The 26,585-nt window shown below is 41.9% G+C and overlaps 1 protein-coding gene across 6 annotated transcripts in view; it reads left to right on the top strand.

Annotated features, from left to right (window-relative positions):
• Positions 1-26,585, top strand: part of LOC140205546 (centrosomal protein of 128 kDa) — a 642,143-nt gene that overhangs the window by 582,086 nt on the left and 33,472 nt on the right. For all 6 annotated transcript variants that reach the window (XM_072273171.1, XM_072273204.1, XM_072273166.1 and 3 more), the window contains one exon: positions 17,587-17,700. In XM_072273171.1, the coding sequence (XP_072129272.1) occupies positions 17,587-17,700 (114 nt within the window). The remainder of the gene's footprint in view (positions 1-17,586; positions 17,701-26,585) is intronic.

Here is a 26,585-nt window from a genome sequence, read left to right on the forward strand (position 1 = left end):
GGGGTGCCTAAGACTCTTGCACAGTACTGTAGTAATTTTATGTATTCCACTGTACTGCTGCTGCTGCTGCAAAAAAAAACAGATTTTTGTCTTATGTGGGTGATGATAAACCTGATCCTGATCTGGGGCTCTATTGCAGACTGAGAGTGGGAAGGGGGCAGGAAGAGGGAAATCATGGTTGGGAAAGGGGGAAGGGAGAGGGAGAGAGCAGGAAGCACCAGAAAGACATTCTGAAATGATTAATAAACCGATTGTTTGGAATCAAATGACCTTGCCTGGTATCTCAGGGCTGGGTGTGTCTGCAGCCGTGCCTCCTCCTGCCCATGGCACTCCTTCTCTGCCAGCTGTCTCACATCCTTTTCACGGCACTCCACCCTCACCATTCCCAGCATCCTTTGGTGCTGCCAGATTTACAAACTTGCTCTCCACTCCACATTGATGAATACAATCCTGTGGAAAAGTCTTAGGCACCCTGGCTATATATATGTCTTAGGCACAGCACCGTACATAAGAAGAAGAAGAAGCTTGAACTGTCTTTAAATAATGCTGATCTTTGAGAATTTTCAGCAGTATATATCTTTATTTCAGAGTTGATTGAGTTGAGTTTATCGTCCTATGCGTGAGTACAGGTCCAATGAAGAACATTCTTGCAGCAGCAACATAGGCACATAGCATCAGATAAGTAGCATTCATAAGAAAAATGTAAATTAAACAAAAAATATGCACAATTTTGACAAGAAAGAATACAATCAGAACAAAAAATTTGTTCCATAGTGTCTGCAGAGCGAACACATTTTTCTTAATCCTTAGATTTCTGTTGCATTGAATTTCAGTAATTTCCTTTAAACAGTGATAATCGACTTGAGGCATTTTGTCATTTCTGTCATCTTTTGATGTAGACTGTTTGATGTTACGTGTTGTTTCTGTACTGGTTGTGTGAATATGGAAAATGTAGTCTAGTATTATGAGGTATTCTGGTATTATTGATATGCTACCAACAGAACTTGCACATTACACATAGTGTACCTTGACACAAAGGACAATCTCAGTCACAGTCATATAGCACAGAAACAGGCCCTTCATTCTGTCAGGTCCATGCTGACCATCACGCACCCAGCTTGCACTAATCCTACACTAAACCCATTTTATTCTCCTGACAATCCCATCAACCCCTTCCCCCCTCCTCTAGATTCTACCCCTTACCCACACACACTAGGGGATATTTACTGAAGCCTATGAACCTACCAACCCACACGCCTTTGGGACGTGGGAAGAAACTAGCGCACATGGAGAAAGTATGTGTGATCACAGGGAGAACATGCACAGTGGCGCAGTAGCTAGCGTAATGCTATTGCAGTGCTTGCAACCCAGGGTTCAATTCCCACCACTGTCTGTAAGGAGTTTGTGTGTTCTCCCCATGACAACATGGGTTTCCTCCAGGTTCTCCACTCTCCTCCCACACTTAAAGATGTACCAGTTAGTAGGTTAGTTGATCACATACTGTAGGTGTAATTGGGCAGTGCAGACTTTTTGGGTCAGAAGGGCCTATAACTGTGATGTATCTCTAAATAAATAAATAAATGGATAGATAAATGAGTAGATAGGTAATAATAAAAAAACACACTGGGTCACTGGAGCTATGAGCTCGTAGTTCCATTAGCAGTACCACTATGCTTCCCAGTATCTGGGATCCAGCAGATTTCACTGGCTCACAGCACGTAGCTATCTTTCTGATCCTGTGGCATACACAAGGACACGATAACATTGGAAGGTCCAGAAACCCCACACTCCAACAGATGGGACGAATATAAAGGAGCTTCCCATTACTGAATTCACAACTGTTTCATTTACCTTATATAAGGACATTAGCTTTATTCGTCAAATGTACATCGAACCATCAAACATGTAGTGAAATGTGTCAACAACGAACATAGTCCAAGGTTTGCGCTGCGGTTAGCCTCCGGTGCCAACATGCCATGCCCAAAGTTCAGTAACCCTAATTATACATCTTTAGAATGTGGAAAACCCACGCAGTCACAGGGAGAATGTACGAACTTCTTATATTTAGCAGCAGGAATCGAACCCCAGTCAGTGATCTCTGGCACTATTACACTAACCACTATGCTACCGTGCTGCTCCACAAACAGACAGTTATATAAAGTTACAGATACCCAGTGTGATGTTATTTGGTGAGTATAGTTTTAAGGATCAGAAAATTTCGCTGCGCCTTCAGCCTCCCCTGGTCTCAATTCTGGAACTCAAGAAGCCATTGAGGTTGTGCAGCGGACGTCGCTTTCTTGAGTTCAAATGAAGGGTCGATCGGAAATATCGACAGTCCATTTCCCTCCACAGATGCTGCCTGACCCACTGCATTCTTCCAGATTTTTGTTTTTGTGTTGCACCATCTTCTCAAGGACAGATACCAACATCTCTAAAGAAAACGTTTAAAAAGCACCAAGACATAATCAGAGAATGTGAGCTGCAAGGAGGGCACAGAGAGTCTGCAAAATGATGCATGGAGAGGTTAACTGAAGTGACACGATGATGGTAGTTGGAAGCAGGGGGATCTACTGAAGCGTAAAGTTAAAATCTGATCTAACCAAGATCAATAGGAGCCCAAACAGTTGCAATTCTTTTCCCGGTCTGACCCAGCAATTTCTGTATATATAACAATTCATAGCATACAGGTCACATATAGTAATACTAAGCAAATTGTCACGGTCTTGACAATGCACAGAGCAAGGTCAGCATGGCACAGCTCTCCCAAACCTTTATCAGAATATTCACCAAACATATTCTTCAAATTAATAAACAACAGTTTAAATAGCTAATTTAATTCTGTTAATCGTTTGTGTTTTCCTGATGGACAGGTTTACCAGAACTCTTGGTAGGGGAGTTAAGCTAACTTGACAGAGGGATAGGCTGAGAATGGGGTAGTTGGTATAGAAGTCGATGCATTGTCTAGTGAGACTGTGAGGGAGGACATACAGATAGTAGGGCAAAACTGCACTCATTGGGATGAGTTGAAGTGTAACATGGGGGAAAATCAAAAAGGTTGATGGATACCTGGTCAGACCCCACTTGGAGTACTGTGCTCAGTTCTGGTTGCCTCACTACAGGAAGGACGTGGAAACCATAGAAAGGGTGCAGAGGAGATTTACAAGGACATTGCCTGGATTGAGGAGCATGCCTTATGAAGATAGGTTGAGTGAACTTAGCCTTTTCTCCTTGGAGTGATGGAGGATGAGAGGTGACCTGATAGAGTTGTATAAGATGATGAGAGGCATTGATCGTGTGGATAGTCAGAGGCTTTTTCCCAGGGCTGAAATGGCTGCCACAAGAGGGCACAGGTTTAAGGTGCTTGGGAGAAGGTACAGAGAAGATGTCAGGGGTAGGTTTTTTACGCAGAGTGGTGAGTGCATGGAATGGGCTGCCGGCAACAGTGGAGGACGACTGGAGATTATTGTGGATGATCTCTGCCCAAACCATATGGGAACTCCAGGACGTGGGGGTGGAAGAGGCAAGATAGCGCAGGGTTGTCTCCAACTCCTGGTTCACTCTCTCAGTCTGGATATTAGATTAGGGATGGAAGCCAGATGAGAGGCTGGTCGTGGCTCCTACAAGAGAGCAGAAAGCCTTCCAAAAGCGGGAAGTGAACTGTTGTCTACGATCAGACACTGTGTCTTGAGGAAAGCCATGGAACCTGAACACATGTTGAACCATGAGTGTGGCAGTCTCACGAGCTGATGGGAGCTTGGGGAGAGCAATGAAGTGGGAAGCCTTGGAAAATCGATCCACAATGACCAAAATAGTGGTGTTTCCATTAGATGGGAACAGACCAGTGATGAAATCTACTGAGAGGTGGGACCAGGGCTGGTGGGGCACAGGCAGTGGACATAACAGACCCGCAGGACGCCGGCGTGATAGCTTGTTCCGAGCGTGGGTGGGACAGGCAGATACAAAGTTGTGGACATCCTGGGACATAGATGGCCCCCAAAATTGTCTCTTTATAAACTCCTGAGTCTGTTGAATTCCCGGATGTCCAACCAGACAGGAGGAGTGGCCCCATTCCAACACTTTGGAATACACCACAGCAAGGACGAACAGCCAGTTGGGAGGTCACCCATCTGGGCCTGGATCTGATTTTTGGGCAGCCCTCACCTCCGCCTCTATTCCCCAGATCACCGGAGCAGCGATACACGAGCGAGGAAGAATGGGCTCTGGATTGGCATTGTCCTTAGATCTATCGAACTGCTGGGAGAGAGTGTCGGCCTTTGTATTCTTGCTGCTGGGACGATAAGTGAGGACGAAATTGAACCATGTAAAGAAAAGAGCCTACCTGGCTTGACGAGAGTTGAGTCTCTTAGCACCCTGAATATAGGAGAGTTTCTTGTGATCTGTCCAGACCAAGAATGGATGCTCTGCCTCCTCCAGCCAGTGTCGCCATTCCTCCAGGGCCTCCTTGACAACCAGGTTCAGATATGGCCCAAGTGCAGAGTGAGAGACAATGAAGCAGGTTGATAGTTCACAAACTTTAATGCGAACAGTGTTAAAGGGAAAATAAACAATATGCGCTAGGCCAAATAGGGCTGTTAACTAAATCTCTCGAATGGGAAATGAAGCCTACACTGCGGCTGCAAAGAAAATCTAAATATTAAACGAATACCGCTGGTCTTCAGAGTCAGTAACTCTGAAGTCCAATTTCTCAGGGAAGGCCGAAAGCAAACAGGCTGCGAGGTGTTGCTGCGCCCTGTCCAAGTCTCAACAAGCACTATGACGACAAGTATGGAGTTAAATACTATCATGATTAAATAATAATTAGCTGACACTTGCAAATTCACAAGCGCTGCCGAATCCATGTTTGTGACAATGATAGTCACAGGGAATTTCAATATGCAAGTAGATTGGGAAAGTCGGGTTGGTACTAGATCCCAAGGGAGGGAATTTGTAGAATGCCTACAAGATAGATTTTTAGAACAGCTTGTGGTTGAGCCCACTACCGGAAAGGCAATTCTGGATTGGGTGTTGTGTAATGAACCAGATTAGATTAGGGAGCCTGAGGTAAAAGAACCCTTAGGAGACAGTGATCATAATATGATACAATTCACCATGCAGTTTAAAAGGGAGAAGATAAAGTTAGATGTAGTTGGGAACTGAATGTCCAAGGTTAAACATTATATCGGAGGGATAGGAAGGTAGGTAGAGGGGATGGAATAGCTCTGCTGGTAAAGAATGTGTTAAATTAGTAGAAAGATGTGACATAGGATAGGAAGACGTTGCATCCTTGTGGGTTGATTTAACAAACTGCAAGATTTAAAGAACCCTGACGGCAGTTATCAATAGCTGGGATGTGGACCACTGTTTACAACAGGAAGTAGAAAAGGCGTATCAAAAGGGCAATGTTATGATAGTCATGGGAGATTTCAACATGCGTGCTGATTGGGAAAATCAGGTTGGTAATGGATCACAAGAGAGTGAGTTTGTTGAATGCCTATGAGATGGCTTTTTAGAGCAGTTTGTCGTTGAGCCTATAGGGCTATAAAGGATTAGCTATACTGGATTGAGTGTTATGTAATGAATTGGAGGTGATTAGAGAACTTAAGGTAAAAGAACAATTAGGAGGCAGTGATCACAATGTGATTGAGTTCAACTTGAAATTTGAAAGGGAGAACATAAAGTCTGACATAGCAGTATTTCAATGGAGTAAGGGAAATTACAGTGGTATCGGAGAGGAGTTAGCCAAAGTAAATTGGAAGGAGCTGCTGGCAGGGATAACAGCAGAGCAGCAATCACAGGAGTTTCTGGGTAAAATGAGGAAGGTGCAGGATAGATGTATTCCAAAACCGAAGAAGTACTCAAAATTCAAAATAGTGTAACTGTGGCTAACAAGGGAAGTCAAAGACAATGTAAAAACAAAAGAGAGGGCATGCAACAAAGCAAATATTAGTGAAAAAATGAGGATTGAGAAGCTTTTAAAAACCTACAAGGAGCAACTAAAAAAAATCATTAGAAAGGAAAAGATGAAATATGAAAGCAAGCTAGCAAACAATATCAAAACGGGTAGTAAAAGCTTTTTCAAGTTTATAAAAAATAAAAGAAAAATGAGCGTGGATATAGGACCGCTAGAAATTGAGGTCAGAGAAATAATAACTGAGGACAAGGAGATGGCAGATGAACTGAATTAATATTTTGCTTCAGTCTTCACTGTGGAAGACTCTAGCAGTGTGCCAGATGTTGAAAGATACGAGGGAAGAGAAGTCAGTGCAGTTACTATTACAAGACAAAAGGTGCTCAAAAAGCTGAAAGACCTAAGGGTACATTAGTCACGTGGACCAGATCAACTGCACCCTAGGGTTCTGAAGGAGGTAGCGGTAGAGATAATAATAATCTTTCAAAAAAAAATCATTGGTCTCTGGCATGGTGCCAGAGAACTGGAAAATTGTAAATGTCACACCACTTTTTAAGAAAAGAGGAAGACAGCAGAAAGGAAATTATAGATCAGTTAGCATGACTTCAGTGGTTGGAAGATGTTGGAGTCAATTGTTAAAGATGAGGTTATGGAGTACTTGGTGATACAGGGCAAGATACGGCAAAGTCAGCATGGTTTCCTTAAGGGTTTATCATACGACAAACATCTGATAGCCCTGGATCTGTACTTGCTGGAAGTTAGAAGGATGAGGGGGGATCTCATTGAAACCTTTTGAATGTTGAAAGGCTTAGATGGAGTAGACGTGGAAAGGATGTTTCCCCTCGTGCAGAATTCCCCAAAGGATAACTTGCAGGTTGAGTCAGTGGTAAGGAAGGCAAATGCAATATTTTCATTCATTTTGAGAGGACTAGAATATAAGAACAAGGATGTAATGCTGAGGCTTTATAAGGCATTGGTCAGTCTGGACTTGGAGTATCATGAGTAGTTTTGGTCCCCTTATCCGAAAAAACGATCTGCTGGCTTAGGAGAGGGTCCAGAGGAGGTTCATGAGAATGATTCTGGCAATTAAAGTGTTAATGTATGAGAGTGGTTGATGGCTCTGGGCCTGTACTCACTGGAGTTTAGACGAATGGGGGTGGGAAGGGATCTCATTGAACCCTATCAAATATTGAAAAGTCAAGATTGAGTGGATATGGAGAGGATGTGTTCTATACTGGGTGAGTCCAGGACCAGGGAGCACGGCTTCGAATGGAGTGATGTCTATTTAGAACAGAGATTAGCAGGATTTTCTTTAGCCAGAAGTGAAGAATCTATGAAATTCATTGCCACAAATGGCTGTGGGGGCCAAGAAATTGAGACTATTTAAATGAAGGTTGGTAGATTCTTGATTAGTCAGGGTGTCAGGTTACAGAAAGAAGCCAGGGAAATGGGGTTGAGAGAGATAATAAATCAGCTATGAGGGAATGACAGAGTAGACTTGATGGGATGAGTGTCCAAATTCTGCTCCTCGTCTTATGGCCTTATAGACAAAATAATATATATTTTGCATTTTTCATTGATGTCAAACTTAAAGTCTTGGCCAGACAAAAGTGGTCATGAATCAGCATCTAGGAGAGAGATCGAAAATCTAGCTGTGTGGTGCCACAACAAACTTTCACTTAATGTCAGCAAGCTCAAAGAGCTGATTATTGACTTCAGGAGGAGTAACCTGGAGGTCCATTGGCCAGCCTTCACCAGAAGATTAGAGGTGGAGAGGGTCAGCAACTTTAAATTCCTCAATGTTATCATTTCATAGGATCTGTCCTGGGCCCAGCACGTCTGTGCCATTACAAAGAAAGCATAGCAGCACCTCTACTTCCGTATAACTTTGCGAAGATTTGCAATGACATCTAAAACCTTGGCAAACTTTTAGAAATGTGTGTTGGAGAGTATATTGACTGGTTGTGTCACAGCGTGGTATAGAAACACTGTACCTTTGAATGGAAGTTCCTACAAAATGTAGTGGATATAACCCCAGTCCATCATGAGTAAATCTCTCCCCGCCATTGAGCATAGTTGCATGGAGTGCTGTCGCAGGAAAGTAACATCATCAAGGATTCTCGCCTTCCAGGCCGCGCTCTCTTCTCACTGCTGCCATCATACAGGTCATACAGGAGCTTCACGATCCACACCACTAGGTCGATGATGATGATGATGTCAACTCAGACCTGCACAATCTCTCAAACAAATTCTATATCATTGATAGAACTTAGAAACATTTGAAATTTAATATTGCAACAAATTTGGGATATCCATGGTTAAGGCAACCTTAACAGAGAATAAATCCTTCCCAACTGTATAACGTGGACAGCAGGGTAGCATAGAACAGCAGTACAGTAGTGCAGCATCCCTACACTTTACAGCGCCAGCTGTAAGATTGAGGTTCCATTCCCACTGCTGTCTCTGTAAGGAGTTTGTACTTTCTCCCCATGACCGCGAGGTTTTCCCCCAGGTTTTCCGGATTTCTTCCACATTCCAAACACTTACTTTTAATAAGCTGTGGGCATGCTACGTTGGCGCTGGAAGCGTAGTGACACTTTCGGGCTGCCCCGGCACATATCCAGACAGTGTTGGTCATTAACGCAAATGACACATTTCACTGTATGCGTCAATGTTTTGATGTACATGCAAGAAATAAAGCTAATCTCTAATCTCGTAAAAATACACCCTATGGGAAAGCTGTGGCTGCTGGGCCATCTTCTCATTGCTAACTGGAATTGGTTTATTATTGTCAGATGTACCAAGTTACAGTGAAAACTTTGTCTTGTATACTTGTTATACAGATCAGATATACAGTGTATTGAAGTAGAACCATGTAAAAAATAACAATGCAGACTAAAGTCCCGTGCAGATGAACGATATGGTTCAAGGTCATAATGAGATTGTGTTGGCTTTAGTTTGAGAGCTGAATGAACACTGGGAGTTGTTAAAGCTGGTGGAAGGGAATATAAGTAATGAATTATCTTCCGAAATGTGGTAATCAAAAGTCAATCTCAATAACCAGAGTCTCAGAGCAATGGTAGGGGCTAAATCTAAAACAATTTATACAACAGAGGACTCTTGGTATAAGACTATAAGACCATAAGATGTAGGAGCCAAAGGCTATTCAGCCCATTGAGTCTCTTCCACTATTCATTCATGGCAGATTTATTATCCCTCTCAGCCCTATTCTCCTGTCTTCTGTACATAACCTTTAATGCCCTCTCAACTGCTTTAAATATCTGCAATGACTTGGCCTCCACAGCCATCTGTGACAATGAATTCTACTCTTTTCATTATTTGTTGTCTATACTAGCAGTCCCCAAGGTATCTTGAATGAAAAGGCTACCCTTCCAGTTCCTCTCATCATAAACCAATTCCTTCTAGTTCATGATTTCCCAACTCTAGAATTGTGTGTATTCATTCTATCTATGTCCCTCAAATTGCAAAGAGAGCATCTGGCACACTGGCCTTCATAAATCAATGTTCTGAGTACAGGAGTTTGAATGTTATTTTGAAGTTGTATAAGACCATAAGATATAGGAGCATACTTAGGCCATTTGGTCTGTCAAATCTGCTCCAGCATTCAATCATGGTTCATCCTTTTTTCCCTTCTTCAGCCCCAGTTCCTGGCCTTCTCCCCGTAACCTTTGATGCCATGTCCAATCAAGAACCTATCAAGCTCTGCCTTAAATATACCCAACGACCTGGTCTCTACAGCTGTCTATGGTAATAAATTCCACAAATTCACCACCCTCTGGCTAAAGAAATTTCCCCACATCTCTGTTTTAAATAGATGCTCCTCTATCCAGAGGCTGTGTCCTTTAGTCCTAGACTCCCCCACCTTGGGAAACATCCTTTCCACGTTTATTCTGTCTAGGCCTTCCAACATTCAAAAGGTTTCAGTGAGATACCCCCTCATCCTTCTAAGTTCCAGCAAGTATAGACCCAGAATTATCAAATGTTCCTCATATGATAATCCTTTCATTCCCAGAAACATCCCTGTGAATCTCCTCTGAACCCTCTCCAATGCCAGCACACCTTTTCTTAAGTGAAGAGCCCAAAACTGTTCACAATACTCAAGGTGAGGCCTCACCAGTTCCTTATAAAGGTTAACATCACAGACCTGCTTTAGTATTCTAGACCTCTAGAAATGAATGCTAACATTGTATTTGCCTTCCACAGCACCGGCTCCACCTGCAAGTTCACCTTTAGGTTGTTCTGCACAAGGGCTCCCAAATCCCTTTGCATCTCAGATGTTTGGAAGAGCCACTACATAGAATTGGAAAAGACTGTAGAGTGTTTCAGACTCAGCCCACTCCATCACCTTCCCACCATCGAAGGCATCCTCAAAAGGTGATGCCTCAAAAAGATAGCATACATCATTAAGGATCTCTATCACCCAGGCATGATCTGTTCTTACCGCTACCATCAGAGAGGAGCCACAGGACCCTGAATACACACACTCAACATTTTAGGAAGAGCTTCTTCCTCTCCACCATCAGATTTCTGGACAGACAATGAACCAACCATGGATAGTATCTCAATATTTTTGATCTCTTATTGCACTACTTATTTAATTTAATTATATATTTTTATTGTAACTTTAGAGTACTTGCTGCCAAAAAAGCAATACATTTCATGACATATGTTAGTGATATTAAACCTGATTCTGAATCTGATTCTCAGTACTGCGTGCAGTTCTGCTCACCCTCCTATAAGAAAGATATCAATAAGATTGAAACAGTACAGAGAAAATTTACAAGGATATTGCCAAGAATTTAGGACCTGAATTATAGTGAAAGGTTGAACAGGTTAGGACATTATTCCTACAATGTAGGAGAGTGAGTTGAGGTTTGATGGAGGAAAACAAATTAAAGAGTGGGTATTGATAGTGTAACTGCAAGCAGGATTTTCCCATTGAGATTGGGTGAGGCTAGAACTGGACATCATGGGTTAAGCATGAAAGATGAAATATTCTTCACTGAAGATGATGAGAGTGTGGAATGAGCTGCCAGTGGAGGTGGTGGATGTGGGTTTGATTGCAACATTTAAGAGAGGACTGGATATGCACATGGATGAGATTGGTATGGAGGCTATGGTCCAAGTGTGCGTTGATAGGACTAGGCCTGTTTTATGCCCTATGTATGCTCCGTGGATAGCGTTCCATCTAAAAGACAAATCCCTAGGGATTCTTGGTTGCCATGAAGCATAATAATATAGTCAAAGGAGAATGATTTTTCTATGTGTGGTACTAGCACAGACTTGTGTATGTAAGAATGAATGCTGACCTTCTGTGCATAAGACTCTCAAAGTCATGAGAGAAGCACTGATTGCAAGTTTGAGATTTCTCATGGGTTGTTCATAAATGACTGAGGGTAGAACTGGAAAGCTGTTATTCCGGCTGGAGGTCTGTGCCAGTGTTTTATTTTTTGCAATGCAGTGGACCTCTTTTGTTTATAATGAAAATCTAGATGAGTATATTAGGAACTTTGTGTTTTTCACCAAGATTGGTGGAGTTATGGACTGTGTAAAGGCCTATCACAAGATACAGCAGGATATATAAATGCAAGAGATTCTTCAGAAGCTGGAAATCTTAAGTAATACTCACAAAATACTGCAGGAACTCAGCAAGTCAGGCAGCATCTATAGGGGGGAGGGAGTTTAATCTGGCTAAGTGTGAAGTGTGGCACTTTGCGAGGTTAAATGAAAGGACAAACTTGTACAAGAGCAATCACTCAAGTTGAGTCTGGTATTCTCCTGAGAGGTTGTTCCCTTAATGAAGAACGCCTGTGTATGACTTTGTTCAACATGGGGAGGGTGATGCATAGACAGCCACCACATGGTCCTTGACAGATTGGGATCAGAGTCCAGAGGCATGAAGTGCAAAATGACTGGGGACTCTTCACCTTGGCAGCCTTCCTCCACCTTCACTGCCACTGTGATGTGTCATCATCTTGCAAAAGCTCCGCCATTGATATCTTGTTTAGATCGCTCTTTGTCTTTGACCTTACTACTGTGGATGACCCTAGCAGGTGCAAGGCTTCAGACAACATTGCTCTTGGGATCTCAGGAGCTCACAAGCCTCTCCAACGTGACCAGGTGACGATCTTCGGAGAAATGAGAAAGTATACAGTTAATGGTAGATTTCTTAATAGCATTGAGGTATAAAGGGACCTTGGGGTCCAGTTGCATAGTTCACTGAAAGTGGCGACACAAGTGGAAAGTGTGGTAAAGAAGAGATATGTTATGCTTGCCTTCATTGGTAGGGGTGTTGACGTTTAACAGTAAGAAGTTATCCTCTCATTGTGTAAAACTCTCATCGAAAGGACTAGATAGAGTGGACATAGAAAGGATGTTTCCAATAGTGGGACGGTCTAGGACCAGAGAGCACAGTCTCAGAATATAAGGATTTTCCTTTTGGACAGAGATGAGGAGGGATTTCTTTAGCCAGAGAGTGGAAAATCTGTGGAATTTATTGCCACAGATGGCTGTGGAGGCCAAGGTATATTTAAAGCAGAGGTTGATAGGGTCTTGATTGGTAAGGGTGTTGAAGATTACAGGGAGAAGACAGAAGTGTAGGGTTGAGAAGGATAATCAGCAATAATTGAATGGCAGAGCAGACTTAATGCACTGAATGGTCAAAGTCTGCTCTTATGTCTTATGGTCCTGTGAACTAACTTTAGTCAGAATGCACAGAGTACTGTGTGCACCTCTGGTTACCATATTATAGAAGAATGCGTAGATTCATCAGGCCTCGGCCGGAAACTTCAACTGCTCTTTTCCCTCCATAGATGCTGCCTGACCTGCTGAGTTCCTCCAGCATTTTGTGTGTGTGTTGATCCAGATTTCTTGCATGTGCAGAATCTCTTGGGTCTCAGTGAATGCAACTTTGGAAACACTTGGACTTGGTAACCGATTTGTGTATCCAATATGTGATATAGTTCCTTGAAAACAATGTACTGCATGTTACACTTTTAGAAGGTATTCTCAGTCAGAAACACTGCCATAACTGCTGGTCTGTAATAGTGAGGAGGATGGAAGTGTCTATGCTGATACTAATCTCATAGATCTTCATTTTCATTAAATTGAAGAAGTAATGAAATAAGATAAAGATCAAGGCAAGAGTTGGGTGGAAAAAAATGCCAAGAAGAAATTTTTTGAAATAGGTCAAAGAGAGTAGGAAGTATAACATAAATTTATTATCAAAGTGCATATGGTATGTATCAGTTACCATATACCACTCTAAGATTCATTTTCTTGTGGGTATTCAAGTTCAAGTTGAATTATCATTGAGGCATACATGAATACAGCCAGATGAAACCGCATTCCTTCAGGGCCAAGGTGCAACATACATTACCAACTGCACGCAGTGCACCGTACATAGCAAATAGCACAAATAGCACGTTTCCATCATACCGATTAAGTAGGATTCACAGTAGAACAAAGAAATGCAAAAGAATCAATGAAAAACTACACACAAAGACTCACAACCAATGTGCATGAGAAGACAATTGAATTGAATTGACTTTATTTCTTACATCCTTCACGAACATGAGTAAAAATCTTTACATTCTATCTCCGTCTAAATGTGCAATGTGCAATTTATAGTAATTTGTAATGAATATTATGTGCATTAGGACAGTCAGTATAGCATAGAAATGCAATTGTATCAGCGTGACTTAATCAGTCTGAGAGCTTGGTGGAAGAAGCTGTCCTGGAGCTAGTTGGTCCTGGCTTTAATGCTGTGGTACCGTTTCCCGGATGGTAGCAGCTGGAACAGTTTGTGATTGGGGTGACTCAGGTCCCCAATGATCCTTAAGGCCCTTTTTACTCGCCTGTCTGTGTAAATCCTGAATAGTGGGAAGATCACATCTACAGGTGCGCTGGGCTGTCCGCATCGCTCTCTGCAGAGTCTTGCGATTGAGTGAAGTACCGTTCTCATACCAGGCAGCTAGTCAGGATGATCTCAATTGTGCCCCTGTAGTAAGACCTTAGGATTTGGGGACTCATGCCAAACTTCTGTGAAATACAATAAAAACTAAATTAATAGTAGTGAGAACATGAGATGTAGAGTCCTTGAAAGTGAGTCTATAGGTTGCATTTATTGCATTGCGATTTATTGAAGATTAAATGGAGCCTTGAGGCAAATCTATAATCTACTGCAATGCCACTTGTAATAAGATATATATGTTTTAGTCCACAATTAAATGTTAGAAACTATATCAGTTCTGTGTGGTACGTGCTGCTAAAAGGTCACACGACTGATAGGTTGTACTGATTTTATGTAAATGTGAGAAAAGTATGGGTGACATTTGAGGCCAGTTCTGTCTTGAGAAGGTTCTAGACATTTTCATGACCATTATAACTTACCTAGATTTTACAAAGTCTTGTAGGTCTTGAATATCCAGGCTGTTCAGGAATTGTGATGAAACATAGAACATGGAACATAGAACAGTACTACACATGCATTAGGGTTACTAATGTTGCTTTTGTAATGTTGGTTGAGGAATAGGTAGTATAAGGGAACGCCAAGGATGATTTAGGTGCCAGGGAAGTGATGACCCCCTCCTGATAGACTGTTTAAGGTAACTTGTTTTTTATTCTTTCTTGTATATTTGTATATCTGTGTACTTGTGCTGAGACACTAATTTCCTTTGGGATCAATCAAGTATCTGTCTTTCTATCTTTCTTAATGTCCTGTCACAGGGTCACCTTCATGGGAGTAGATGGCCTGCACTTAACAATTTGTCTAAAAGATGTGACTGAACTAGTCGGACTAGATGTTTGAACTCCCTTCTCTGGTCTGGGAGATGTTCTATCCCTGGTAGAAGTCCTGTCTATTGATCTTTGGCTGACAGCTCCAGTGACTTGAGAACCTAATCAGTAATTACACCTCTGTCTGTGTATTGACAGTCCTTGCTATCATGTGTTTAATACCCTCTAATTGTCCCAAGGCAGTATGTTGTGGCGTCATTACATTGGTGCAGAGGGAGAGATTACAGGAGACTGACCAAATGCTTGGTCAAAGGCGGTTTTGAGGAAAGTGGTGAGAGGGATTTCCAAAACGGATGGCCTGCAGAGGCACAACTGCCGATGGTCTTTAACACTTTAAGTCCCATACTGACCACAACATACTAATAGAATCTCAGCCTATCAGCCCTGCAAACTTGGATTTGACGAACACACACAAATTTCTGGAAAAATTCTTTCTTTTCCAGTCCTGATGAAGGGTCTCGGCCAAAATGATGACTTCATTCCTCCTCATAGATGCTGCATGACTTGCTGGATTCCTCCAGCACTTTATATGTGTTGCTAAAGATTTTCAGCGATGAAATTGAAGAAACACCGTTTGGTTTTCGTAAGGGCTCAGGAACGAGGGAAGGGATATTTGCGTTGAGAAACATCATGGAGAGATGCATTGAGGCACAAAAGACCATCTACTTATGCTTTATTGACTATGAAAAGGCTTTTGATAAAGTAAGACACGAGAAAGTAATAGAGGTGCTGAACAAGTACAATCTGGGATGGGAGAATGTGCAAATAATAAGGAACTTATATTGGAAACAGAGAGCAGCGGTCAGGGTAGAAAATGAGCTGTCACCATGGGCATGTATTAAACGAGCCATAAGGCAAGGCTGTGTTGGCTGGCCGGATTTGTTCAACCTCTACAGAGAATGGATTTTTCGGGAATGCGATCATCAGGAGACAGGTATTTCAATCGGAGGCCAGAAGGTGGATAATACAGGTATGCGAACGACACCGTGTTGTTAGCTGACAGCGAATGTGAACTGCAAATTATGCTGAATAAAGTGAATGGAAAAGCCTTGAATACAGACTAAAAATCAACCCTAAGAAAACAAAGTCAATGGTGGTAAGCAAAACAAACACTAAAGACTCATTCATGATGGTATCATTACAAGTGAATGGACAAGACGTTGAACAGGTGCGAAAGTTTGATTTTCTTGGCAATTGTCTGACAGATGACGGGAGATGTGAAGTTGAGATCAGAAGGAGAATAGGTATAGCTAAGACCCAGTTCATGAAGCTACAAGATCTACTATGCAATTGGAAGGTAGACATCCAAAGTAGGATCCATTTCCTCGAGTGTTACGTATGGTCAGTGCTGAGGTATGGATCAGAAACATGGACCCTGAAGAAGGATGACATGAAACGAATGAATGCTTTTGAAATGTGGTGCTATCGACGAAGGTTGAAGATCAGCTGAGTAGAGAAAGTTTCAAATGAGGGGTTTTTGTCCGAAGTTACTAGAGCATGGATACTGCTGGAGAAAATCATGAAGTTAAAAGTTGCTTATTGTGGACACGTTACGCGGAGAGATAACATCTTGTCGGACTTGCTATATGGGAAGGTGGAGGGAAAGAAAGGAAGAGGAAGGCAAAGAACAATGTGGCTGGAAAACACAAACACGAGGAAATCTGCAGATGCTGGAATTTCAAGCAACACACATAAAAATTGCTGGTGTAATGTAAACTCGTGTTTACAGCAGGCCTGGCAGCATCTATAGGAAGAGGTACAGTCGACTGTCTTCCCCTATCATTTCGGATCTCCCCTCCCCCTCCCACTTTCAAATCTCTTACTATCTCTTCTTTCAGTTAGCCCTGATGAAGGGTCTCGGCCCGAAATGTCAACTGTACCTCTTCCTAAAGATGCTGCCTGGCCTGCTGCGTTCACCAGCAATTTTTATGTGTGTGGCTAGGTAACATTGAGGATTGGACCAAGCTGGACAAGACTAGAGATGTCGTCGATAAGTGTTGGGACAGAGTGGCATCAAGGGAAATCATCCACCAACTGGAAATTCCAGATGCGACCTAACGGCGACGACGAAAGATTTCCAGCATCTGCAGAACCTCTTGTGTTTTAAATTTGAAGAAACCTACAGGTTGGAATTAGAATTGGTTACAGAGACAGAGTGAAAAACTTGTTTTGCATACTCATACAAATCAAATCATTATACAGTGCAACACACACAAAATGCTGGTTTTGTGTGTTTTGTGCATTTTGTGTGTGTTGCTTGAATTTCCAGCATCTGCAGATTTCCTTGTGTTTGCATTACACAGTGCATTGAGGTAGTACAAGGCAAAACAATAACAAAATGCAGAATAAAGTGTAACAGCTCCAGAGAAAGTACAGTGCGGGTAGACAATAAAGTGCAAGATCATAAGAAGATGAATTGTGAGGTCAAGACTTTTAATGTAGGGAATCATTCAATAGCTTCATCATAGTGTGTTAGAAATTGTCCTTGAGTTTGGTGGTGCGTGCTTTCAGGCTTGTATCTGTTTTCAGGATTTTAGTGAACATTCCATCCAGGATTAAGACTCTGAGGAATTACAATCCCGAAGTCTGTGGCTGAAACAGTTGGCCATCTTTTCCCTTCACATTTTCTGACAGAACTGCTGAGTGCTCCAAGCTTTTTCTATTTTTATCATTGGTTCTAATGTCACCTGAACAAACCTAGCTATTGTATTTTCAGATCAGTGCTTCCAGATTGTAAACAATCGATTTTAAAAATTATATCACCTCTATTTACCTCAAAGCATTGTTTGCACTTGCTTGAGATGTTTTTTGTACATTGAAGCTGGTTCTACATCTTGTACTAAGATGCTTTGTTTTTGCAGAGTTCCCAGCATCACCGGGATATGATAGAAGAACGGTACACAAAGTACAAAGAGATAGTCACCTCCTTGCAACAGCAGTTGCAAGACTCAACAAGGAGAATCCAGGCACACCAGGTAAAGTGATGTGAATTTTTGCAGCATTTTGTCCATGGGTTCAGGATGTTCGTGGCAAAGCCTTTGCTGAAACGTTAAACACAAGAGATTCTGCAAATACTGGAAATTTTGAGCAATGGACACAAAGTGTTGGAAAATTCATCAAGTCAGGCAACGTTTATGGAGGGAAATAAACAGTTGACATTCTTGCTTGAGATCCTTCATCAGGACTGGAAAGGAAGGGGGCAGAAACCAAAATAAGAAGATGGAGGGAGAGGAAGAAGTAGAAGCCGACAGATGATAGGTGAGATCAGGTGAGGGGCAAGGTTATTGGGTTGGGGGATGTGAGGGTGGAGTGAGGAGCTGGCAGGTGATAGGTGGAAAAGGACTGAAGAAGAAGGAATCTGATAGGAGAGGAGAGTAGACAATGGAAGAAAGTGGAGGAGAGGCACCAGAGGGAGGCGATGGACAGGTGTGGAAAGGAAAGGAATGAGAGGGAAACCAGATTAGGTAATTAGTAAAAGAGAGAAGGAGAGAAGGGAGGAATCATTGGAAGTTAGAGAAATCAGTGTTCATGCCATCAGCTTGGAGATTACTCAGACAGAATATGAGGTGTTACTCCTCCAATCCGAGTGTGTATTGCTGAAATGTTAAGTTTCTCTGCCAACTAAGGTAAAGTCCTAAATAAACAAAAAGAAAAGGATGTGTTGAGTAGAGATAATAAGCCTGTGAGGACGTGCATCAAGAAAATGCAGTTGGTTGAACTGGAAACTAAGATGAGTGAGTTCATTTATAATCTGAACAAACTGGAAAGGGAGAGGAGGGCAGCTGAAACTTAAGTGGAGAGAATTTTATGCGAGATCTCCATCTACCAATTGTACCTGCCACTTCACACTGGATTCTTTGGAAGAGATCTCCAGATATTTTTGCAACTGTAAAGAAATTTCTCCTCATTGTAATTGTATTATTTTGACACCATTCTCCAAACCTCTGAATTCTTCAGCCTGCGACAACATCCTTTTAATTCCTACCTGGTCAACCCTCCTCAGAACCTCTGTCTTACTGTGATGATCTCTCAGTCTTCTGAGCTCCAATAAGTAAAGAAAAAAATATATATTCAGTCTCTCTTGGAAGAAAGCTTTCCCCAGGAATTGATTAAGTCAGTCCTTACAGCTCGCACTCCAAGGCACAGAACAAAATTTGCTCACAGCCTGCAAAGCCTATTTGTTATTCCTTTTCCTTTTTTCAATATTTTTATTGATATTATATAAATTGCATGAATACAAATACAAAATTCATAAGGATACAAGTAAATAATATGAATTACATTACATTTAAATCACAGTAATATGATCACAGTATCCCATATTCCAAATCAATCATGTAGAAAAAAAGAATGAATTCCTTTTCACTCATTGAAAAAAAGATTGTTATTCCTTTGAAATGATTGAAAGATCTTTACCTGTTGCTGTTTCCCCCGTCTTCACTTTGTCCCTGTTCTAAAGATTAGATTTATTTGTCATATGTACATCAAAACATACAGTGAAATACTTAGCATGTCAGGCAGCATCTTTGGAAAAGAGTGAACAGTGAATGTTTCAGGCTGAGATGTTTCATCAGGACCTGATGAACGGTCTTGGCCCAAAACGTTGACTATTTACTCTTTTTGATTGATGCTGCCTGACCTGCTGAGTTCCTCCAGTATTTTGTGTGTGTTGCTTGGATCCAGCATTTGTAGTTTTTCTTTTGTTTGTTATACAGTGAAAATATGTCACTTTGCATGAAATCAAATCAACGAGGATTGTGCTGGGCGACTAGCAAGTATCACCCTCGCCATTCCCAACATCCTTTACTCCTACCAGACTTACAAACTTGTTCTCCACTCCACATTGACAAATACAGTACTGTACACCTTAGCTATGTATATGACCCTAAGACTTTTACACAGTACTGTACATGCATTAACAGGTGCATTAAAAAGTTTACCTCACAGGGACAAAGCATCAGAGACATAATATTCTGAAAAAAATCATAATTTAATAGCATAAATGTACGAAAGTATATAATTGGGGCCATGTTATGGTCAATATACAACATATGGTCACATAATAAGAAATCCTTCTCGTTAGTCTCAAGGAATGGAAATGGTTGAGAAATCCTTTAGACCCATATCAATCTGGTGTGTGGTACAAATGTTGTGTAATAAAAATGTTATGAATTTTTATCGCAAACAACAGGAATTCTGCAGATGCTGGAAATTCAAGCAACACACATCAAAGTTGCTGGTGAACGCAGCAGGCCAGGCAGCATCTGTAGGAAGAGGTGCAGTCGACGTTTCAGGCCGAGACCCTTTGTCAGGTCCTGACGAAGGGTCTTGGCCTGAAACGTCGAGTGCACCTCTTCCTACAGATGCTGCCTGGCCTGCTGCGTTCACCAGCAACTTTGATGTGTGTTGCATGAATTTTTATCACACATTTTACATCCTCAATATGTGTGAAAGCACTTTGCAGTCAATAAGATATTTTTGACCAGCAATTGACAAAAGTACAAACGATTTTCACACAGTTTTACAATGGCATTGGAATAATGGACTGAAGCAGTCTATGTTATTGTGAGAAGTATGTTGGCTGGAATATCTGAAGTGGTGTATGATTTGGCAGTACATTGATTTCATAGCTGTACATTACACACATGGAATAATAATTGAGAGACAACTTCAAATCCCAATACAACCCATAAGACTCTTAAGACACGAGAGTAAAATTGGCCATTCAGATCTTCGAGTATGCTTCACCATTCCATTGTGGCTGATTTGTTATCCTCCTCAATCTCATTCTTTGCCTTTTCCCTGTAACTATTGATCCACTTACTAATCAGGAAGCTATCCACGTCCACTTTAAATATACCCAAATGGTTTGACTGTGCAGCAGTGAATTCCACAGATTCACCATGCTCTAGCTGAAGAGATTGCTCCTCACCTCTGTCTAAAGGCATTTCCTTCTATTCCGAAGCTGTGCCCTCTGGTCCTAGACTCCCCCACTGTTGGAAACATCCTTTAAATATATCTAGGCCTTAAAGTAATTTCAGTGAGATCTCCCTTCATTCTTCTAAACTTCAGCGAGTACAGGTCTAGAGCCATCAAATGCCCATCATATGTTAACCCTGTCATTCCTGGGATCATTCTCGTGAACCTCCTCTGGATCCTCTCCAATATCAACACATCCTTTCTCCAAGATCAGAGCCCCAAAACTGCTCACAATTTTCCAAATGTGGGCTGACCAATGCATTATAAAGCCTCAGCATTACATACTGCATATGGCAGTTGGGGAAATTAAAATTCAGTTAATGAAGTAAATCTAGAATTTTAAAAAAATGCAATCAGTAGTTAAATTAATAAGTAGTTTAAAGGCCCAAATTAGTTCATTGTCTCCTTTAAGGAAGAACAATTGCTGTTTTACTGGATCAAGAGACTGATTGTGCTCAGAGTGGGATCTGAACTCACAACCTCTGATTCAAACAAGAGTACTATCATAGACTCAAGGCTACAAGTAAACGACAGGAAATGGCCCTTAATACACTTGTAATATTTTTCCTGATGATTTGGCTCAATCTACTAACTCTGTGTCCCAGTGGTGGTAATTACTTTCTTCTTTGTCCTTCTGTGAACTATTACACCGAAGGTCTGAAATACTGAGTGTGCCAAGAAACTGACTCCCTCATAGCATAATCAGCATATTTTCTACAACACAGCTAAGTATGTGTCAGTTGGTGTTTTTTTTCCCCATAGAGGAACTTGAAGGATTTTAACATTCTCAGACTAGATTATCCTCAGAAAGAATTCCACCTTCGTCACTGCTGAACAGCCAAGAAAACATTGACGGTTTAATCTCCTCCATCTTGTAGATGCTGCCTGACCTGCTGAGTTCCTCCAGCATTTTGTGTGTGTTGCTCTGGATTTCTAGCATCTGCAGAACCACTTGTGTTCAAGAAATCAGCCTTGTTATTTAACTCAGGCTGAATGTGTCTAGTGTTGCATTGTTTCTGTCACTCAGTCTCACTCTGCTTAACAGGGGTTATATTGGGAGGGAGGAATTTAGCTTGCTTTCAAGGATACAAGAAATCAGAGCATACCATCCAGATTCACTGTTTGCACATTATCTGCATCCCTGACATTAAAAAATGTTGATTTCTGTCCCCCATTCCCTAATCTCTCATATCCGGATGTGGACTCTGCTCCACCTATCTGCCTTCCCCCATGACCCTTAATTCCATGACTATGCAAAGGTCTGAAATATTTTTAATAAGGTAGCTTCTACTGCTTTCCTGGCTTTCAGACAATTCCATGAATATAGCTAGGCAAATTCTCCATTGGTGGCCATGTGGATAATCAGATGACACAGATTTAGTGCAATTAACCAAGGAACCTGAGGAGATTTTAACTGGTTTTGATCTAGATTGCAGCAGTATTACTTTCAGTAGTACTTGTTACAAACAAGAAAGATATTTGAAAAAGCAAAGAGTCCATTTGAGAAAGGCACAGGGGGTAAGACCTTTGTCAAGGAGGATCAACAGGCCAAATTATCTTTTACATGAAAAAATCTGCAGATGCTGGAAATTAAAAGCAACACACACAAAACGGTGGAGGAAATCTGCAGGCCAGGCAGCATGACAGAAATGGATAAACAGTCGACATTTCGGGCTGAGACCCTTCAACAGGTCTGATGAAGGGTCTCGGACCGAAACCTCAATTGTTTACTCTCTTGCATAGATGTTACCTATCTTGCTGAGTTCCTCCAGCATTTTGTGTGTGTTACAGATAATCTTTTGAAGTGCATAGTTCTATGAATCCTGTCTTTGCCCACCTCATTCTGTCAGTCACAGGTTTACTATTGAGAGACTCAAAAACAATTACTGTCCTTAAGCAGTAAGGGTTGATCAACACCTACACCCAGTAACCCAGCCCTCTATTATTGTGGTCATACCATTCTTATTCCTCAGTTCTATCTATATAGCCTCACTGGGCGAGCTCTCTAGTCTGTCCTGACTAAGCACTGCTGTGACATTTTCCCTGACTAGTAATGGTACCCCTCCCCCTTTAATCCCTCCCGCTGTATCACGTCTAAAACCACAGAACCCTGGAACATCGAGCTAACAGTCCTGGCCCTCCTTGCAGGCAGGTCTCACTAATGGCTACAATGTCATAATTTCACATGCTGATCCATGCCCTAAGCTTATCTGCCTTTCCCACAATATTCCTTGCATTAAAATATAAGTAACATTAATCCTATCATGTTCAACATTTTGATTCCTGACTTTATATGTAGGATTAACAGCATCTTTCTTACAACCATTCTACTATATTTCCTGTTGTCTCCTTGGAACTCGAGTTGAAACACCCCATCCCCATGCAGCACTGGCAAGCCTTCCTGTGAGAATATTAGTCCCCTTCCAGTTCAGGTGTAAACTGTCCCTTCTGTACAGGTCCCACCTTCCCTGGAAAAGAACCCAATGATTAAAAAATCTGAAGCCCTCCCTCCTGCACCATCTCTTTAACCACGTGTTAAATTGTATAATCTTCCTATTTCTGGCCTTTCTAGCATGTGGCACAGGTAGAAATCCTGAGATCACAACCCTGGAGGTCCTGTCCATTAACTTCGTACTTAACTCCCTGAACTCACTTCGCAGAATCTCGTCCCTCTTCCAACCTATGTCATTGGTACCTGTATAGACCTGAGCATCTGGCTGCTCACCCTCCCACTTATGAATGCTGAGGACTTGATCCGAAATGTCCCAGCCCCTAGAACTCAGGAGGCAACAACATATTTATTATGTTTTTGTTATTTTGTTTTTTTGTGCTGCATCGGATCTGGAATAACAATTATTTTGTTCTCCTTTAGACTTGTGTACCAGAAATGTCATTAAATAATCTTGAATGTCAGATGGAATCCTGATGAACTGTCATCAAGCAGAGTGATATTAAGGCTAATTGCGATGTGTTACTGTGTCTCAGTCTGGTGAAGTGACCCTGAGCTTCTGGTTGTCTGTCACTCAAATTTATAACCATATAACAATTACAGCACGGAAATAGGCCATCTCAGCCCTTCTAGTCCGTGCCGAACTCTTACTCTCACCTAGTCCCACCGACCTGGACTCAGCCTATAACCCTCCATTCCTTTCCTGTCCATATAGCTGTCCAATTTAACTTTAAACAACAACATCGAACCTGCCTCAACCACTTCTGCTGGAAGCTCATTCCACACAGCTACCACTCTCTGAGTAAAGAAGTTCCCCCTCATGTTACCCCTAAACTTTTGCCCTTTAACTCTCAACTCATGTCCTCTTGTTTGAATCTCCCCCACTCTCAATGGAAAAAGCCTATCCCCGTCATAATTTTAAATACCTCTATCGTCCCCCCTCAACCTTCTACGTTCCAAAGAATAAAGACCCAACTTGTTCAACCTTTCTCTGTACTTAAGTGATGAAACCCAGGTAGCATTTACTTACCACATGTACGTCGAAACATAGCGTGAAATGTGTCGTTTGCATTAATGGCCAACATAACGTAAGGATATGATGAGGGCAGCCCGCCAGTGTTTCCACACTTCATAGTGTCAACATAGCATGCCCACAATGCTCAGCAGAACAAAATCAGCAAAAACAAACATCAACGGTAAAATAAGTCCCTTTCTTCCCTCTCATCTGAACACACGGTGACAGTCCTCCAATGCCAGGCAGGTCTCTGGGCCTCCAGTTCCGGTCTCCAGGCTTCAGTTAACAGGTTTCATCTGCTGCACTTCTGATCGGCCTTCGGGCTCACTCTTCCTTTCCATCTGTGTCAGGCATGGCCATTTTTGCTAGTCATCCCATTTTTGTTCCACTTGTCTTGAGACCATGAGGCAGAGGAGCAGAACGAAGTCATTTTGTCCTTTGAGTGGGCTCCACCATTTCTTCATGGTTGATCCATTTTCCTTCTCAACTCCATTCTCCTATGTTCCCCTGTAACCTTTCATGCCCTGACTAATCAAGAACCTATCATACCTGCTGTAAATACACTCAATGACCTGGCCTCCACAGCCACCTGTGGCAACAAATTCCACATATTTACCACTATATGGCCAAAGAAATCGCTCCTCATCTCTGTTCTAACTAGTCGTCCCTCTATTCTGAGGCTGTGCCCCCTGGTCCTAGACGCCCTGACTATAGGAAACACCCTCTCCATATCCACTCTATCAGGGCCTATCAACATTCAATAGGTTTCAATGAGATCTTCCCCCAATCATTCTTCTAAATTCCAGTAACTACAGGCCCAGAGGCAACAAACACTCCTCATATGATAAACGTTTCATTCCCAGAGTTATTCTTGTGAACCTCCTCTGAACCCTCTTCAATGACAGCACATCCTTTCTTAGATAAGGGGCCACGCCTGTTCACAATATTCCAAATGATGCCTCACTAGTGCCTTATAAAGCCTCAGCATTACATCCTTGCTTTTATATTCTAGTCATCTCGAAATGAAAGCTACCGTTGTATTTGTCTTCCTCACCACTGACTCAATCTGTAAGTTAACCTTTAGAGAATCCTGCAGGAGGACTCCAAACTCTGCTTGTACCTTGGATTTTTGAATGTTCTCCCCATTTAGAAAATGGTCTACGTTTTTATTCCTTTAACCAATGTGCATGATCATACACTTCCCAACATTACCTTCCATCTGCCGGTTATCTGTCTGAGTCCTTCTGCAGCCTCCCTCCTTCCGCATCGCTATCTGTACACAATCCAAGTACACAACATCCACCCATTCTTCTTTGTCCATCCAGCTTGTTATTTCCTCAAAGAATTCCAACAGATTTGTCGGGCAAAATTTTCCCTTAAGGAAACCATGCTGACTTTGACCTATTTTATCACGTACCTTCAAGTACCCTGAAACCTCATCCTTAACAATCGACTCCAACATCTTCCGAACTACTAAGGTAAGGCTACCTGGCCTATAATTTCCTTGCTATTGCCTGCCTCTGTAATTCAAAATTTTCCAGTCCTCTGGAATCATTGTCAGAATCTAGTGATTCTTGAAAGGTCATTACTAATGCCTCTGACTTTAGCATTTTCCTATCTAATTGCAGGATAAATTCTATCATATTATGATCACTGGCTCCTAAGGGTTCCATTACCTTAAGCTCCCTATTCAGATCTAGATCATTACAAAACATCCAATCCAGAAAAGACTTTCTCCTAGTGGGCTCAACAACAAGCTGCTCTAAAAAACAATCTCGAGGCAATCTAGAATTTCGCCCTCTTGGGATCCAGCAGCAATCTGATTTTCTCAATTTATCTGTATATTTAAATCCCCCATACTATTATTGCATTGCCTTTTTCACATGCCTTTCTGTCTCCCATTGTAATTTGTTCTCATATCGGGCAATTGTACATTATATCAGCCAATCTCCAACTGAACTACAAGATCATCTACCTTATTCCATATACCGTGTGCATTAAAATATAACACCTTATGTCCTATATTCGTCAGCCTTTTTGATTTTGTTCCCAGTTTACACTGCAACTCATACCACTGACTGTCATCTGCCTGTCCTTTCTGACACTCTGAATACATACTGCATCTGTTTGTATACCAGCTGCCCCTTCCTCAGTCCTATCACTCTGATTTCCACTCCCCAGCCAAACTAGTTTAAACCCTCCCCAACAGTTCTGGAAAACCTGCTCACAAGATATTGTTCCCCCTTGGGTTCAGGTGTAACCAGTCCCTTTTGTGCCAGTCATACCTTCCCCAGTAAAGATCCCAATGATCCAGAAATCTGAACCCCTACCTCCTGCACCAATTCTTCAGCCATGCATTCATCTCCAAATCATCCTATTCTTACCCACACTGGCAAGTGGCACAGACAGCAATCCAG

Source organism: Mobula birostris, chromosome 1, assembly GCF_030028105.1.
Source record: "Mobula birostris isolate sMobBir1 chromosome 1, sMobBir1.hap1, whole genome shotgun sequence".
NCBI lineage: Eukaryota > Metazoa > Chordata > Chondrichthyes > Myliobatiformes > Myliobatidae > Mobula > Mobula birostris.